The 17,982-nt window shown below is 38.1% G+C and overlaps 1 protein-coding gene across 4 annotated transcripts in view; it reads right to left on the reverse strand.

The window, feature by feature from the left end:
• Positions 1–9,218: 9,218 nt before the first annotated feature.
• LOC137653620 (inositol polyphosphate-4-phosphatase type I A) overlaps positions 9,219–17,982 on the reverse strand; it is a 186,100-nt gene continuing 177,336 nt past the window's right edge. For 3 of the 4 annotated variants that reach the window (XM_068387179.1, XM_068387180.1, XM_068387177.1), the window contains 5 exons: positions 17,434–17,560; positions 14,435–14,566; positions 13,740–13,875; positions 13,439–13,572; positions 9,219–13,023 (listed from right to left, as the gene is read on the reverse strand). In XM_068387179.1, the coding sequence (XP_068243280.1) occupies positions 13,440–13,572; positions 13,740–13,875; positions 14,435–14,566; positions 17,434–17,560 (528 nt within the window). In that variant the 3' untranslated portion in view covers positions 9,219–13,023; position 13,439. Of the gene's footprint in view, positions 13,573–13,739; positions 13,876–14,434; positions 14,567–17,433; positions 17,561–17,982 lie in introns of all 4 variants that reach the window. The other variant, XM_068387178.1, reaches the window with a different exon arrangement.

A 17,982-nucleotide genomic window follows, 5' to 3' on the forward strand; every position in this document is an offset into this window, starting at 1 on the left:
GCACCAGACTCTGAGGGTCTCTTGTAATTTTGGATATAAGATTTTATTAATTTCCCTAAGTAGAGGCATTATTTCTATGCTTGATCTTCCTCTTTTACTTGGAATTTAATGTAAATTAGTAGTTTTCAGGAAAAAAAAAATTCTAGGAATTTAAAAAATACTCTAATACATCCCTGCGTATCCTCTTTCGTATTACCTCTACAGCCAAAAATTATAGCATTACTGTACAAGTAGGTGTTAATTTTGATTCTTGCTACAAAACCTGAATTTGACTGGAAAATATACAGCAGAGTTAAAATCAACTTACTAGTATATATATATATATCTCTGGATTCATTCTCTAGGCCAGTTTATTATCAACAACTTTGTACATAGTACTTCATCATTCTATAGTTCAAGGAACACTTTTCTGAAAGCTTGAAACAGTGTGACATGCTGTATACTTCATACACTGTACCTTACCTTGATGAAACTTTAAATACGTACAGTACCTGTATTCTATTAATTTAAGAGACAGAGTAATAATGTTTTACCATCATTCTAATGGTGTGAGAACGAGGTAAAAAATGTCTATTGTTTCAACATACTATCACTTAACAAATGATGAAAATAAAATTTTCTTTTATCTTTATAAATACACACAAGGGATTTTCTTGATGCTGTACACATGTAGGTTCTTCACTTTGAAAATTCTCTATTCTTCACTTCTCCATGACTTTGGATTTTCTCAACCTTAAAATCTTTTAAAGAAAATTGAAAAACCTAAACTTTAGCCTTTCATGAATACTGTAATAGTAAAATTAAATCCTCAGATTAATATCTTATGTTATTTCATGGAAATTGCATGCAAACCTATGTGGTCAATCTCAAACTAAACATTACAGCTTAAATAGAGAAAACTGTGGTATGTACATTGATAAATCTTCTCATTTCTAAAAAAATTCCATTTCTGTATTAGTTATACACTGTTCCTGTATTAATAATGAAAATAGAGGCCTCTAATAGTTTTCTGTATAAAAAAGTTTCAACAATGTTACCAATTATAGAATGCATAAACAATTCTTAAAACATCTCTCAACATACAACAGTATATTGCTCAATACCCTGTATTCTTCATTGAATTACCATTCCAGTTCCCAGTCAAGTAAATGATAAAAAGAAATAATTTAAATAAGATGGATGAGTAGATACATGCTGCACAATTATCATTAATAACTTTTCAACAAGAAGGTTTCAACTAACATATGCAGTGCAATTATATTACATTATACCATACTTAGAATTAATACTTTTGGCAACATTTAAGAAAATTATAAGAACTAAATTCTGGTTCAAATTTCACACAAAATAGGTATTTTGTAATATCATTTAATCATATTACAAGGTACTACTAAAATATCAAACATTTCACTATCACCTAAACAACAAAGGTTTTATGTCTGAAGTGTACTGTACATACAGTAAAGGAAAAACTACAAAACATGTTTTTTAAACCAAAGAGGGGCACTTCAGAAATTTGGCAACCGGTTTCGAATCTAATACATTACTGTTGACAGCTGAAAATACATTAGCAACGCACAGCCATGACTTGAACTAAGAGAATCTGAGCAAAGAAAATTAAGTCCTTTTGAAGATAGAAATTTGCCTGAAGACCTATTTTATCCTTAATACTGCACAAAAGTTATTTCTCAAAAATATTCTCACAAAACAAAAAATTAAAGTTTGACACGCTTACAAGGAAGCAATTAATCAGTTACCTAAAGTGAACTAGAATAGATATGGGATATAATATACACTTTCAAAAGATTGCATAATTTTATATTGAACAATGCCAGAGAATATGTTAGCTTAAAAAGCCTAATTTAAGTTCGTACAAGGAAAATTTTCCTGAAACTATGCTAAATTAAAATATTTTTTATAAAATTTATGGTCATGCAAAAATCAACATAATCAAAGAAACATCTCAAAATTTTGTTGGATATGTAAGTACTGTATAGGGTAATTTTTGATGTTTCAAGTACACAGGATGATGCTAAATTCCACATAAAAAGGAAAAGCAAAAACTATCACTACATCGGTATTACTGTAGTTAAGAAGAAAACCTATTCCACTTACAATCAATGTTTCAACTCAGTAGAATCTCTCTTTATACCATAAATGACTCTTTTTCCATACTGTGTCATATTTTTTATTTGCATCTTTTGTTAAAAGAAATCTCATGGGTAAAGTATAATTTCTTATCATTTCTATTCCACCTTAACGTACCTAAAACTTGAATTATACCAAGTGATGAGTTTTTCAAGTTTGAACAAATCTTTGCTGACATGCATAATAAATTCTGGATGATTCAAATACTGTACATTGAGCTATATTCTAAGGGAGTTACTGTAAAGTCTTACGCATCTATGTTACAGTTGATAGCATTTAAAAATTCTTTGAATTCCCTATGCTAGTAACTTTCATGTGAAGTTTCTAAAGACCTGTACATTATCATAGCATTTATGAAGTGTTTTTAAATTCTCACTGTTTGTGCATCAATTGTAAAATCTCTGTAACAAACCTCCAGTTAACAGTGATGTTTTGAAGTGCATTGAAATAAGTAGGCAACTGTTAAAAATGTTATTTTCATTAGTAAAATAAATTTTTGAATATACTTACCCGATAATCATGTAGCTGTCAACTCCGTTGCCCGACAGAAATCTAAGGAGGGATACGCCAGCTATCACAATACTAGAAGGGGGTGTACTAACAGCGCCACCTGTGGCCAGGTACTCAAGTACTTCTTGTTGACACCTCCTCAATTATTCCTCGATCCCACTGGTTCTTTATGGGGAGGAAGGGAGGGTCAATTAAATCATGATTATCGGGTAAGTATATTCAAAAATTTATTTTACTAATGAAAATAACATTTTTCAATATTAAACTTACCCGATAATCATGTAGCTGATTCGCACCCAGGGGGGTGGGTGAAAACCAGTGAACAAGATTAAAGGATAGCCAAGTATCCCCAAATTTCATATAACAGTTATCTCTAATAACAAATGAAATAATAAGTACCTGGTAAGGAAGTCGAATTGAACCGTTACTCTGCCTCTTTTTTAAGTTCGTCTTCCTTACTGAGCGCAGCGTTCCTCTTGGAGGCTGAATCAACCCAAGGTGCTAAAGTATATAGGGTTGCAACCCCTACTAAAGGACCTCTACACAACCTTTAACCTAGGCGCTTCTCAAGAATGAATTGACCACCCGCCAAATCAAAAGGATGCGGAAGGCTTCTTAGCCTACCGTAACAACCATAAAAACAACAAAAGAATTCAAGAGAAAAGTTAAAAAGGTTATGGGATTAAGGGAATGTAGTGGCTGAGCCCTCACCTACTACTGCACTCGCTGCTACGAATGGTCCCAGGGTGTAGCAGTTCTCGTAAAGAGACTGGACATCTTTCAGATAAAATGATGCAAACACTGACTTGCTCCTCCAATAGGTTGCATCCATTACACTCTGCAGAGAACGGTTTTTATTAAAGGCCATCGAAGTAGCTACGGCTCTTACTTCGTGGGTCCTTACCTTCAGCAATGCAAGGTCTTCCTCCTTTAAGTGAGAATGTGCTTCTCTAATCAGAAGCCTTATATAATACGAAAGCCCATTCTTGGACATGGGTCTCGAGGGTTTCCTGATGGCACACCATAAGGCTTCTGACTGTCCTCGGAGAGGTTTAGACCTCTTGAGATAATATTTGAGAGCTCTGACAGGGCAAAGAACTCTCTCAAGTTCGTTACCTACCATGTTGGAAAGGCTAGGTATCTCGAACGATCTAGGCCAAGGACGTGAAGGAAGTTCGTTCTTTGCTAGGAATCCAAGCTGGAAAGAACATGTAGCAGACTCGGTCGTAAAACCAATGTTCTTGCTGAAGGCATGAACCTCACTGACTCTCTTAGCTGTTGCCAGGCAAACGAGAAAAAGAGTCTTGAGGGTAAGGTCCTTGAATGAAGCTGACTGGAGAGGTTCGAACCTAGATGTCATAAGGAACCTTAAGACTACGTCTAAATTCCAGCCTGGAGTGGAAAGACGACGATCTTTAGACGTCTCAAAAGACTTAAGAATGTCTTGAAGGTCCTTGTTGGAAGACAGGTCCAAACCTCTATGGCGGAGAACTGAGGCCAACATACTCCTATATCCCTTAATCGTAGGAGCTGAAAGGGATCTCTCATTCCTAAGATGAAGCAGGAAGTCAGCTATTTGGGTCACAGAGGTATTGGTAGAGGATATTGAATTGGCTCTACACCAGCTTCGGAAGACCTCCCACTTAGACTGGTAGACCCTACGAGTGGAAACCCTTCTTGCTCTGGCAATAGCCCTGGCTGCCTCCTTCGAAAAGCCTCGAGCTCTAGCGAATCTTTCGACAGTCTGAAGGCAGTCAGTTGAAGAGCGTGGAGGTTTGGATGTAACCTGTCTACGTGAGGTTGACGTAGAAGGTCCACTCTTAGAGGTAGAGTCCTGGGGAAGTCTACTAGCCATTGTAGTACCTCTGTGAACCATTCTCTTGCAGGCCAAAGGGGAGCAACCAGCGTCAGCCGTGTCCCTTCGTGCGAGACGAATTTCTGCAGAACCTTGTTGATTATCTTGAACGGAGGGAATGCGTACAGGTCGAGATGGGACCAGTTCAGTAGAAAAGCATCCACATGAACTGCTGCAGGGTCTGGAACAGGAGAACAAAACAGAGGAAGTCTCTTGGTCATGGAGGTGGCAAACAGATCTATGGTAGGTTGACCCCACAAGGTCCAAAGTCTGTTGCACACACTCTTGTGGAGGGTCCATTCCGTGGGAATGACCTGATTCCTTCTGCTCAGACGATCTGCTGACACGTTCATATTGCCCTGGATGAACCTCGTGACTAGAGAGAGGTTTAGACTTCTTGACCAAATGAGGAGGTCCCTTGCGATCTCGTAAAGGCTCCTCGAATGGGTCCCCCCTTGCTTGGAGATGTAAGCCAAGGCTGTGGTGTTGTCCGAGTTCACCTCCACCACTTTGCCTAGCAGGAGGGACTTGAAGTTCAACAGGGCTAGATGAACTGCCAGCAGTTCCTTGCAGTTGATGTGGAGAGAACGTTGTTCCTCGTTCCACATTCCGGAGCATTCCTTTCCGTCCAAGGTTGCACCCCAGCCCGAGTCCGATGCATCTGAGAAGAGATGAAGTTGGGGGGTCTGGATGGCCAATGATAGACCCTCCTTGAGAAGGAGGTTGTGCTTCCACCACAGGAGAGTGGTCTTCATCTCTTGGTTGATAGGGATAGAGATTGCTTCCAGGGTAGAACTCTTGTCCCAATGAGCTGCAAGGTGGAATTGAAGAGGGCGGAGGTGGAGTCTGCCCAGCTCGACAAACAGGGCTAGGGACGAGAGAATCCCTGTGAGACTCATCCACTGTCTCACTGAGCAACTGTTCCTCTTCAGCATGCTCATGATGCACTCTAGGGCTTGGCTTATCCTGGGTGCCGATGGAAAAGCCCGAAAACTCTGACTCTGAATTTCCATTCCCAGATACACGATGGATTGTGAGGGAATGAGTTGAGATTTTTCCAAATTGACTAATAGACCCAGGTCTCTGATAAGGTCTAAAGTCCAATGAAGATTCTCCAGACAACGACGACTCGAGGAGGCTCTCAACAGCCAGTCGTCTAGGTAGAGGGAGGCTCTGATGTTTGACAAGTGAAGGAATTTGGCTACATTCCTCATCAGAAGGGTAAAGACCATAGGAGCTGTGCTTAGGCCAAAACACAGGGCTTGGAATTGGTAGACGACCTTTCCGAAAACGAATCTTAGGAAAGGTTGGGAGTCTGGATGAATAGGAACGTGAAAATAAGCATCTTTCAAGTCCAATGAGACCATCCAGTCCTCCTGTCTGACCGCTGCCAAGACCGACTTGGTTGTCTCCATCGTGAACGTCAGCTTGGTGACATACTCGTTGAGAGCGCTGACGTCCAGCACAGGTCTCCAACCTCCTGTCTTCTTGGCCACAAGAAAGAGGCGGTTGTAGAAGCCCGGGGATTGATGGTCCCGGACTACAACCACAGCCTTCTTCTGCACAAGAAGCGACACCTCCTGGTGCAAAGCTAGCCTCTTGTCCTCCTCTTTGTAGTTGGGAGAGAGGTTGATGGGCGAAGTGGTCAGAGGTGGTTGAAGGAAGAATGGAATCCTGTAACCGAACCTCAGCCAACTGACAGACTGTGCGTCTGCACCTCTCATCTCCCAAGCTCGCCAGAAGGTCTTGAGTCTGGCTCCTACTGTCGTCTGGAGAATCGGAGAGTCAGTGTTTTCCTTTGGATGGCTTGGATCCTTTCCTGGACTTGCCTCTGTAAGAGTCTGGACGGGAGCTTCCTCGGCTGGGGGCTCTACCACGAAAGGGCGGTATGAATCTAGTCGCAGGGGTATCAGCCACTGGGGGGCGGTAAGTCTTAGGGGCTGAGGTGGGAGCTTTAGACTTACGAGCCGAAGAAGCTACAAGATCGTGCGTGTCCTTCTGTATCAAAGCAGCCGACAAATCTTTAATGAGCTCTTCGGGAAAAATAAACTTCGAAAGAGGAGCAAACAGAAGTTGTGAACGTTGGCAAGGGGTAATGCTGGCAGAAAGGAAAGAACACAGCTGTTCCCTTTTCTTCAAAACCCCTGATACAAACAAGGACGCTAGCTCGCCCGATCCATCTCTGATGGCCTTATCCATACAGGACATTAACAGCATGGCAGAATCTTTGTCCGTATGGGAGGTTTTCTTGCTGAGGGCCCCCAGGCACCAGTCGAGAAAATTAAACATTTCAAAAGCTCTAAACACTCCTTTAAGCAAGTGATCCAAGTCCGAGAAGGTCCAACACACTTTTGAGCGTCTCATAGCAGATCTTCGAGGCGAGTCTACCAGACTTGAGAAGTCAGCCTGGGCAGAGGCAGGTATTCCCAAGCCTGGTGCTTCCCCTGTGGCATACCAAACGCTCGCTTTCGAAGTGAGCTTCGTTGGAGGGAACATGAAGGAAGTCTTGCCAAGAAGTTGCTTAGACTGCAGCCATTCCCCTAAGATCCTAAAAGCCCTCTTGGAGGATCTAGCTAAGACAAGCTTGGTATAGGAAGACTGAGCTTGTTGCACTCCCAGCGAAAACTCAGATGGTGGAGAGCGGGGTATAGCTGAGACAAAATGGTCTGGATAAACCTCCCTGAGAAGAACCAAGACCTTGCGAAAATCAAGAGACTGTGGAGAGGGTCTGGATTCGTCCACGTCCGAAGAGGGATCAAGGTGTGCTTCCTCATCATCCGAAATCTCAACCCCAGAATGAGGCGACGGGATCGGAAACGAATGCTGAACCGCAGAGTCAGAACGAGCAGGAACAACAACAGAGGTGGAAGGAGGAGGTGCAGCAAGTTCCTGTTCCTGTGGTATAAGTGGAGCGTGAATAGATCGAGGCTGTGTAGAACAAGGTAAAGTTCCCGCAAGCAGAGATGTCTGAGGAGCAGGATCAGGGTGCACGGGTAGAGCTCGGTGCAGCAGCTGAGCAGACTGACTCACTGGTACAACATCGTACGCCTGGCAGATGGAGCTGCGACTGGGTGCAGCGAGTGCAGGCGGGTGCAGCACAGGCTGAACCGGTGCAGGAGGTTGGTGCACCACCGGTGCAGGCGGGTGCAGCAAAGGCTGAACGGGTGCAGGAGGTTGGTGCACCACCGGTGCAGGCGGGTGCAGCACAGGCTGAAACGGTGCAGGAGGTAGGTGCACCACCGGTGCAGGCGGGTGCAGCACAGGCTGAACGGGTGCAGGAGGTTGGTGCACCACCGGTGCAGGCGGGTGCAGCACAGGCTGAACCGGTGCAGGAGATAGGTGTACCACAGGTGCAGGAGGTACAGCACTCTCAGCACGACACTCACGCATCAGGTCTGAAAGCTGAGCTTGCATGGACTGAAGCATAGACCACTTGGGATCAGCAGAGACAGTAGCAGACTGGGGCAAAGCCATAACAGTGGTTGCACCACCGGTGCAGCTCTGTTGTACCTTACTCCTCTTGGGCGGAGTACACTCGCTAGAAGACTGAGGCGAGTCAGAGCTGAGCCAACGACTGCAACCTGGCTGAGCACTCGAGGGTTGGACTCTGCGTTTAAGCGGTCTAGAGACCTGAGACCAACGTTTCTTCCCCGAGGGAAGATCAGCGGACGAGCGGAAGACGGGCTCAATCGTCTGCAAGTGGGAGTGACGGTCTGTGGTAGACACGCCCGCAACCACTGAGGATGATTCTGTGCGCCTAACAAGGCCTGCCGAACCCTTATGCCCTTCGACATTGCTTCTCCCCTGGGCTTGGGAGCTTGCAAGAGGTCCCGGACTGGGAGAACGACTGGCTCGCACAGAAAAATCCCCACGCACCACACTGGCACTAACACTAGTACAAGGCACTGCACCGACACTAGCACTCGTCACAGCACTGGCACTAACATCACCCACTGCACTCTTGGCCTTCAACTCTTTCACTTCGGCCATCAGAGACTTATGGTCACTTACCACTGACTCTACCTTATCGCCTAAAGCCTGAATAGCACGTAAAACCACTGACATATCAGGCGGAGGGCACACAGTAGGTTCGGGGGTAGCCACTACAGGGGTAGGATCAGGAAGAGGATCATGAGATGAGGAAAATAAAGAAGAGTGAGAAGAACTCCTCCTAGCTCTAATTCTCTCTAACTTAGAAGAATACTTTAAAAGTCGGACAAAATCCAATTCCGAAAGACCGGCGCATTCCTCACATCGATTTTCTAACTGACAGGGTATGTCCCTACAGTCAGAACAAGCGGTGTGAGGATCTACCGAGACCTTCGGAATACGTCTATTGCAAGACCTACAACGTCTATGGGAGGGGGCTTGCGAAATGTCAGACATTTTGTTTTCAAGAGAAGTCAAAGGGAGATCCAAAAAACAAGCAAAAATTCGATAGCCGTAAATCAAAGAGAATACATCACCAAATAAGCGAGAATAAACTCGAAGACCATGAGCGTATCCCAGAACGTCTAGCCGGAGGCACGACAGAGGAATAATTGAGGCGGTGTCAACAAGAAGTACTTGAGTACCTGGCCACAGGTGGCGCTGTTAGTACACCCCCTTCTAGTATTGTGATAGCTGGCGTATCCCTCCTTAGATTTCTGTCGGGCAACGGAGTTGACAGCTACATGATTATCGGGTAAGTTTAATATTGAAAATGATAGCACTACAGTAGGATAGTCTTTTGAACAAATTTCATATACTGCAATAACATATACTGTATGTGAATGTTTTGTTGCAAGTAATACTAATTTCACAAAATAAATCCTTTGAATCCACTTGATTCCTCCATGAATATGAAACTTCTTTATATTCATGTCTTCAACTGATACAAGAAATAAAAGTATCTCATGATTAAACAAATCCATAAGTATTTCATTAATAAACAAAACATTAATTCATGATGTGCATAAGTCCTGTACAACTTCATGCAACAGAGACAGAGCATTGGCAAAGAAAATGGAGATGACTTTGAAAATGCGACTTAAAATGCAGTCATGGGCAGAGTGTAATAGAAAGGCTATATCTAGAAATTGTGAAGATATAAGTAAAAAAATGTATTTGAGCATGTGAAGAGGTGGGAGGAGGAAACATTAGTAAAAAAAAGAAAAAGAAAAAAAAGTAGCGTTTCACTGACCAATATAATGCTCTCGATATAAATTCAGTCAAGAGTGAACAAGGCAAGATAGAGGAGAGATTTCATTTCACATTCATCCCCATTTAGAGAAAATCTAATATAAACCTCTTATTGATGATATAATGATAATGATGAACTTTAGTTGTAAAACCTATAAGGAATAGTATCATCAAAGCTTTGAAGAAATACATAAACATGCTCATATTAAGATCAAGGGGGTAGAAATATTGAAACTTAAAAGTCACATATCGGTGTCAACACCTAAAAAAATGTAGACCACATAAAAAGATAAAAATTAAAGAAATTGTAACCCTTCATGCATTCTCACGAAATTGTTGTACCACTTTTAAGAATACATCAATTACTTTCCAAGATAAAGAGAGAAAGCAAAGGTAATTGCAATCATACCAGTAATACAAGTTGAAACATAAATATCAAAGAAGTTTCCTCTGACGTACCTATTTTAAATTTAAATTTTTTTACAGTACAGTATCACCATATCAGGTAACTAAAAAAAACATGGAATGGAGTACATAGTTAAAGTAAAAAGGAATGACATTAATTAAAAACTAAAGATATGATGGACATCTCACTTAACACTAGTATTATGATAGAGAAAATAAAAGGTTTATTTTTCCGTACTTCTGTGAACATACATATTCTTGAATAGGTATTTTGATTCATGTTCAGTATATATTCAAATACATAAATAAGAACTGTATCATGTTTCATAGACCAAATCTAATTAAAAGGATGATAATTGCAAAAATAAGATATACTTGAAAACCACTAAATTTTCTCAATTGTTTCAGTTTCAACATTAGTCATTTGCAGTTGGCTATGATTAGGGAATCCACATTTTGTGTTTTAGTGTTAGACCTAGTTTAATTTGTGTTATATGGACAATGAACTATTTATTCTCATAACATTCTACATTTACTTTGTTTAAACTCATTTAAAATATTTCAAATAAAAGATTAATAAAATATTTGAATACAAAGCAGATATTGTATAATCATAATATGCCTTGCTTGTTGCTAAGGAATTAATTGTTCATGAGAACTTGTACAGATATAACATCCATAACTGGCATAAACTGCTTGAGCATACTGTATTATAAGAACAATAATAATTCAATTCACCAAAAACCGAAATTTCTAAATATAAAGACAGAGTTCATTTTCTAAATAAACATAACCATAATCCCATAATGTTCTCTTCACTTTAGTATTCACATAACTACTCTAGAATAAAAAAAAAAAACAGAATTTTGAAGATGAAATTACCAATTTCTATACACATCTGGCATTCATGTTGTTTCTTTCTCGAAGATGTTAAATGTTGATATTTACTATTAAACTAAAAATTTCCTTTTTTCTTTCCTTGTAATTGCTCTGCCCCTCTCGTGTAGTATTGGGATCATATGACAGTGTATATTACAGGTGATCCAAATGTATATTTTTTCAGTACTGTATATGAGAATGCAAATTATAATCTTGATTATTTGCGAACGCAAATGTTTTGTGTAGTATTGGGAACATATGACAGTGTATATTAGAGGTGATCCAAATGTATATCTTTTCAGTATTTGAGAATGCAAATTAGAATATTGATTATTTGCAAACACAAATATTTTGTTTAAACAGGCAATATGATATTATTATGATGTCTTGAGCCTTGGGCAAAGGTTACGTATGTGCTTGCAATCTGCATACTGCGTGCAGTGTGCGTGTGCAACTGCACGGGTTTGGGTATGTGAGCAACTGTGGTGGCCAATTTTTTTTTGGTAACTTGAATAAATTTTTATGACCATGGAGGTAGCAGCAGTAGGGGATTCAGCATTATGAAGCTTCATCTGTGGTGGATAATGTGGGAGGGTGGGCTATGACACCCTAGCAGTACCAGCTGAACTCGGCTGAGTCCCTTGTTAGGCTGGGAGGAACGTACAGAGTAGAGGTCCCCTTTTTGTTTTTGTTTCTTTGTTGATGTCAGCTACCCCCCAGAATTGGGGGAAGTGCCTTGGTATATGTATGTACTGTATGTATGTATGTTTGTATGCATTGATATATCTATACTGTATATATATATTATGTAACATGGTTTACTTATAGTTTCCTATTGTTCCTTTCAGCTTTAAGATAGTCTTCTTTGACAATTGTCCAAATAAATTGCTAAACTTTTATAAGAAAGACTTTTATACTGTATACATCTCTCTCTCTCTCTCTCTCTCTCTCTCTCTCTCTCTCTCTCTCTCTCTCTCAGTAGATTCCTTTTATTTTTTGTTCAGGATGGGCAACTTCATGAAAAAAATTTCATGTGGTATGTAAATTTGGTGATTACTCAATTTTGTGTCTTTTGAACTTTATACAGCAATTCTTTTGTAGTTTAATTTAAAAAAAAAAATTTGCAAATCATCTCATAAAATTTCATGTTAATAAGCTATATTAAAACAGCAAAATGACATCTATGATGATCAGAAAGTTAAGATTAACTATAGGTACACTATAGCCTTATTAAATCATAAAGAAGAATGAAAACTGGCATGAAGTAATGCATGGTTACTTGTATCATATCTGATGACAATTATTTACCGGTGTATACTAAAATGACCTGAACATGAACTTCAATTTAATTTACTGGCAACAATGAAATGTTCCAGTTAAACTTATGCGTGAAAACAGGAGGACTAGGTCTCAAGGTAAGCTTCCAGGCTGTGGTGTACCATCACTTCAACAATATATTGTATGTAAAGCCAGAGAAAATGTGGAGATGCTTTATCACATGAAACCTAAACTTAACACAATACACTACGAAGATTTTAGTTTTTAATGGTTAAATAAACATGAAATATGTCATTCCATAAGAGAATAAATATCAACTGCTTAAGTTTTATGAAAATTAGTCTCAAATTCATATGTCATTTTAAAATAATCTATCTTATAAATTGTTTATATACAGTTCAGAAAAGTTTAAAACACTGCAATTTTAATTCCAAATATTTTAATCTTAATAATATCAGGAATCAAAAATATAATCAACCAATTGCTTATGAACAAATTACCAACAAATTAATATACAGTATTGTATAAACATATATAACAAAATACTAAAGTATTATATTTTACAATATCACCTCATGCATTACATGCATCTCCCTCCCAAATTATGAGCAATCTACAGCAATAAACCAGCAATTAAATAGTTGAAAAATAAGACCTGCACATTGGCTATGTGGCACCACACGACTACCAGTTTCACTTGACTCTCTCTTGCTATGAATGTGCAGGTTCTGCATCAGATGATCCCAGTATGCATAGAAAAGTTTAAGCTGCAAGAAATATGCTAAAGTAAACTATTTAAAGGAATGTAAAAACATATACCGTACTGAAACTACTTTTTGGTTATGTCTGATATTTTCTAAAAACAGATATAGAGTATCAAGATACAATGACTGTGTAATACAAGGTATGAGAAATCATTTTTTCATTGTCTCTCCATATTAAAGGATAGAGGTATCATTAACAACTAGCAACATCCAAAATCATGATACCATGTTCAAATCTTGTAAATAACTACATCATTTCCTGAGCACTTTGCCTAATGATCTATGGATCAGTAAAAAATGTATGTAAAGACAATATCTGTGGATTTTAGTAATTTTTCAATGTTTTTTACAATTTTTACACATACTACAACCATATTTTCAGCACCATAACTGCTTACAATAGTTGCAAAGATATTACCTTAGCTTTGTGCTGTTCCGTAAGTACCAGAAGGTGGGCGATACTGTTTAGGAAACATCTTGAGTTGCAAAGCTGAGAAAGCAAACTTTCGAATACCAATATTCTTAAAACAGTTTTCTAATCTGGTTCCTTCACTGTAAAGAAAGATAAAAAATCTCTATCAAAACAGAAAAATATATTGCACTAAAGTATGTAGCTCTTATCCTAATACAAAATTAGCAGAGGTTATCACCCTATACGTGTCATACAACTAATTTTTCTAGTCAGTTGGACTTCAAGTATGGTATGCAAAATTTCCTACCTTCTCATACAATTCAGAGCTCGTTGGAACTCTGTTTCAGACAGATCATATTCAGCAGCCAATATTCTTGCTTGCTCCAAAGTAGCGCTCATACCAGTACGATCCTTGCCACTTTTACAAGAAATAAAACGTAACCCTGAAAATGAAATAAATGCCTATAACTCTTTACATAACAGACATGTACAAGAGATTGCAATACCCGGTAATTTCTTTTACAAATTATAACTTATTAAGTTTTAGAAGTGATTTCTGAGAAATATATAGACAATGAAACCACAAGTATTCAACAGCAATGAGATGCACATGCAAAAAAAAAAAAAAGTACAGTATTTAAGAGTAGGAATTTCAAAAACACTTTACAAAATATTATTACTGTAGTCCTTTTCCCATGAAAACAAAGATGCTTCATGTGGACAATCTATATCTACTGATAATTTGCATCAAAAATATATTTGACACCAATTTTATGTTTGCATATATACAATCTGATAAAATGTTTAATAGAAATTTAGAATAATATCATATCTTCACATGGTCGATCCTCTTCCAAGTCCACTATGACTCGTAATCAAAATAAGAGATATAGTATATACGTTACCATACTGGAAAAAAATTATATTCACAAGAACTTTAGATCAGTGCTGTAATATTTCTTAGTGCTGATCACAAAATCTCCAAGGGTTTGTGTCTCTTACCTGCCATTGCCCGACAACACTGAGATGCAAGATGCAGCACATTTGGATTCTTGCTTCTTTGCGATTGAATTTCTTGCCCAAGTTTATCGATAAGGTCCATAAGGGGAACATCACTACTAATAGCAGGAGGCCCTGAGGAAACAAATAAGCAAAATTTAGAAAAGCTTTTTAATACTATACACTTATAATCAAGTAAAGCTGCTACCTGATGAAGTCTCTTGTCTCTTTTCTTTTCTATAGAAGTATCATTCTTGGAAGCATTTCACTATGTTAACAAATAGTCCATCAGCAACATTACTATAGGGCTTGACTCCAGCATGAAGTAAAATGAAAACCACAAATTCTAAACTATAATTCTTTACTGTTTGTCACATATCTTGAGATCTATCTTTCTTATTCAATAGTAATCTATTTTTTTCAAGCAAGAGCATCAGAAATGCTTTAATTCTACTTTGTCTGACTGACTGTACTTTACCTGAAGAAAACTACAGTACAAGATTAATAAACTTTCCAAAAATTACATTTAAAATATAAATATCAAACTCTCCTTTTTATTGTATTTAATGACTCCTACCAATTGCTTCTGATATAATTCACATAATGCATACCTGCAACTAACAATGTGTGTTGCATAAGTTCAATTTCACTGTTTATCAAATTAACATACGTAACCCTTATAAATTATGAAGTTTAAGCCATAAGGCCAAGTGTCAGAACCTACTTCAGTATTTAGTGCATTTATTTGTCCTACTTATCCTTATTTAGATAAGTGTTCCTATAATCATAGCCTTCATTAAATTTTTTTCTTTAAACAAATGAATCCAATTCTACTCATAAAATCATGTACTTTTATCAATTCCTATTCAGATTCGAACTATGAATGTCAGTATATGTAGAACATTAGACTGCTCAATCTTGAACTTTTTATTAACAACCTTTCTTTAATAACATGCAATTCATATAAAAATCATAAGTGTCCTTCTTGATTGCAAATTCCTATTTGAAAGACACATCCAATATGTCTCTTCTTCAATAGTGTAAAAATGATTTTTAAACTAAAATAATTATTTACATACTTACCTCTGAATATAACAAGCTATTAAGTTGAAATGCCAACTTGACAACCTCTAAATGAAAAGAAAAAAGAAATACCTTTGTCCCATGCTGCTATACCCTCCCTCCTATACATTAGCCACCAAAACATTCCCAAATGCCAAGTAGGGAAGTGTAGCCAGGCATGTGACAAGGATGAGTCCAGGGAACAGTATACAGTAAACTGTTTTAGGGTTAAGTGGTCGTATGCCATTTCAACGCCTTGCTTGTTTTTGTTTTATTAGTGAATTTCTTTATGAATATTTAATATTTTTCTGTGTGGGTGTTTTTCCTTGTTTTGTCAAGTTATCAGGCATGTCCTTGGATAATCATTCATTGTACTTTTTGCCCAAAATGAAAAGAAAACAAGTTATGATCCGATTCTGCAGATCCTCACTTGCTTTGTGTAACCTTGCCGGGGAATCTAAAAGTGATTTTCCTATGGACTGCTCTCAATGCATGTTCCTTGCTTACATGGGCATTCAGTAGTGTATTTACAAAGTCTTTAAAGATATTTGAAGACTTCTCCATCCTGAGGAAATGTTTCAACTTTATATATTCTGCCATGTTTTTAACACTGTTCCTTTGCCTGTTTTTCAGTAGCTGGCTCTCATCTTAAACTGTTGGATAAAAACATGTCATATAATAAAATTATCCTTGATTGAGAATATAGAAGTGGTGAAAAAATAAGAACTTCTGCATAAGGGTACCACTTTATCTGAGTCAACTCACAGTAGAGAAGGACACCCTGCCTGGACTTTTCATAGCTTCCCCAATCACAGCACCAAACCATCATTGGTAAGAACATTAAAACAAAGGTAGGTTAGTAGATTTACAATATCAAAAAGCTTAACAGTCAGCAATGCTGGCTTAAAAAGGCATAAGATTGGCACAACCAGAGCAAAGATTTAGACTAGCCCCAAAGCAGCATGCCTGATCCATAGTAGGGAAACGGTTGCCACCATGGAATGGGACTGGGACCCAATCGTATAGTCTCTCCTAGACAACCATGAACTGAAACCTAAAATTGGATTCAGCCAACAATATTAATAGGAACACTAACAATAACAAGATTGGTATGACATCACTCGGTAAGGATTTCCAAGGTCTACAATCTGACCCTGCAGAGGAAGAGGTTGGGGACAGAGGGGATACGAATGATGAAAGAACAACAAATTACCCGCTATACTATAGTTAATGTGATGATTTTTGGATCCGAGAGGTTTAAGAGATGAAATAATTTTTGGTGGATTTAGTGATGTAAAGGACTTTAGACACTTAAGTGTTGAGAATGATTTTAACCATATGAGAGAGCCAATTGATTTTATGAAAAGTAAAAAATTCAATGATTTTAGTGGTTTTAATGTCTGACAACTTCAGTGGATTTGTGGTTGAGGTAGGACAAGATGGTCTTGGCAGGGACAATTGTGATTGAAACAACAATAATGGTGATGGTGGTGCTGATAGAATTAATGGTAGAAATTCAGATATGCCATATAGAGATTTAAATGATTTGAACAGCAGGAACAGGGAAAGTGTCAATAACAGAAGTATGATTAAGGTGAGCAGATGGAATTTACGGACAATGAGTCAAAATGGCAAATTAGAGGAAGTGGAGGGAGAGATGAAGGGAATGAATTTGAGTATCCTGGGATTAAGCAAGGTACGATGGACAGGAGCCAGATAATGGTCTCACCTTCTATTATTCTGGAGGGGAGGGGCTTAAGAGAGAAGTGGGTATTATGGTTAGTAAAGCAGTGTAAGGTTGTGTTCTCTGTTACTAGGCACTGTAGGAGGTGGTGGTGATGATAAAAACTGATGCAAAATTACAATAATAAAATTCTCACTGTTCAAGAATCAAAATAAAAAAAAATCAACTTGGCAATATTAAAAAAAAAAATACTTACTTCTTGTATTTTCCTGAGGTAAAGGTAATTTCTTGAAACGGTGATAATACTGAGACAGCCTATCAAAGCTGTCCAAGTTGTTACGTGTTTGTGGGCCATCAGTTCCTAATTTCTCAGCTAAACTAGCCTGCATGCAGAAAGAAAAAAAAAAAATGAATTGTTGTAAATCCAAGACTTTTCACTAAGATTTTCAAGCAATTATGTAACGAAGAAAAAATGGAATTTTGATAAATCTATTATTTATATACTCATCTGATATTCATAGTGCTTCTCTCTCAGAGCTGGTTAAAAGTTGACGTTTACCATAAAATTTGAAAATGTCCTATTTTCTTTCCATGTAAAATGTCTACACCATTAATATAGGATCAAGTTAATCTTGCTGTTTATGGCAATTATCTATTTGTGCGCGCACCATAGTTCCCTTATCCTTTCAGTCTTGAAATCAAAACTAGATCATTAGTCTCTAGACATCACTTGTCAGTGGAAAACGGGGCATTTAGGAACAATAATTTTTTTTATTAAAGTTATTTTTCTATTGTTATGAAACTT

Source organism: Palaemon carinicauda, chromosome 14 (genome assembly GCF_036898095.1).
Source record: "Palaemon carinicauda isolate YSFRI2023 chromosome 14, ASM3689809v2, whole genome shotgun sequence".
Lineage (NCBI taxonomy): Eukaryota > Metazoa > Arthropoda > Malacostraca > Decapoda > Palaemonidae > Palaemon > Palaemon carinicauda.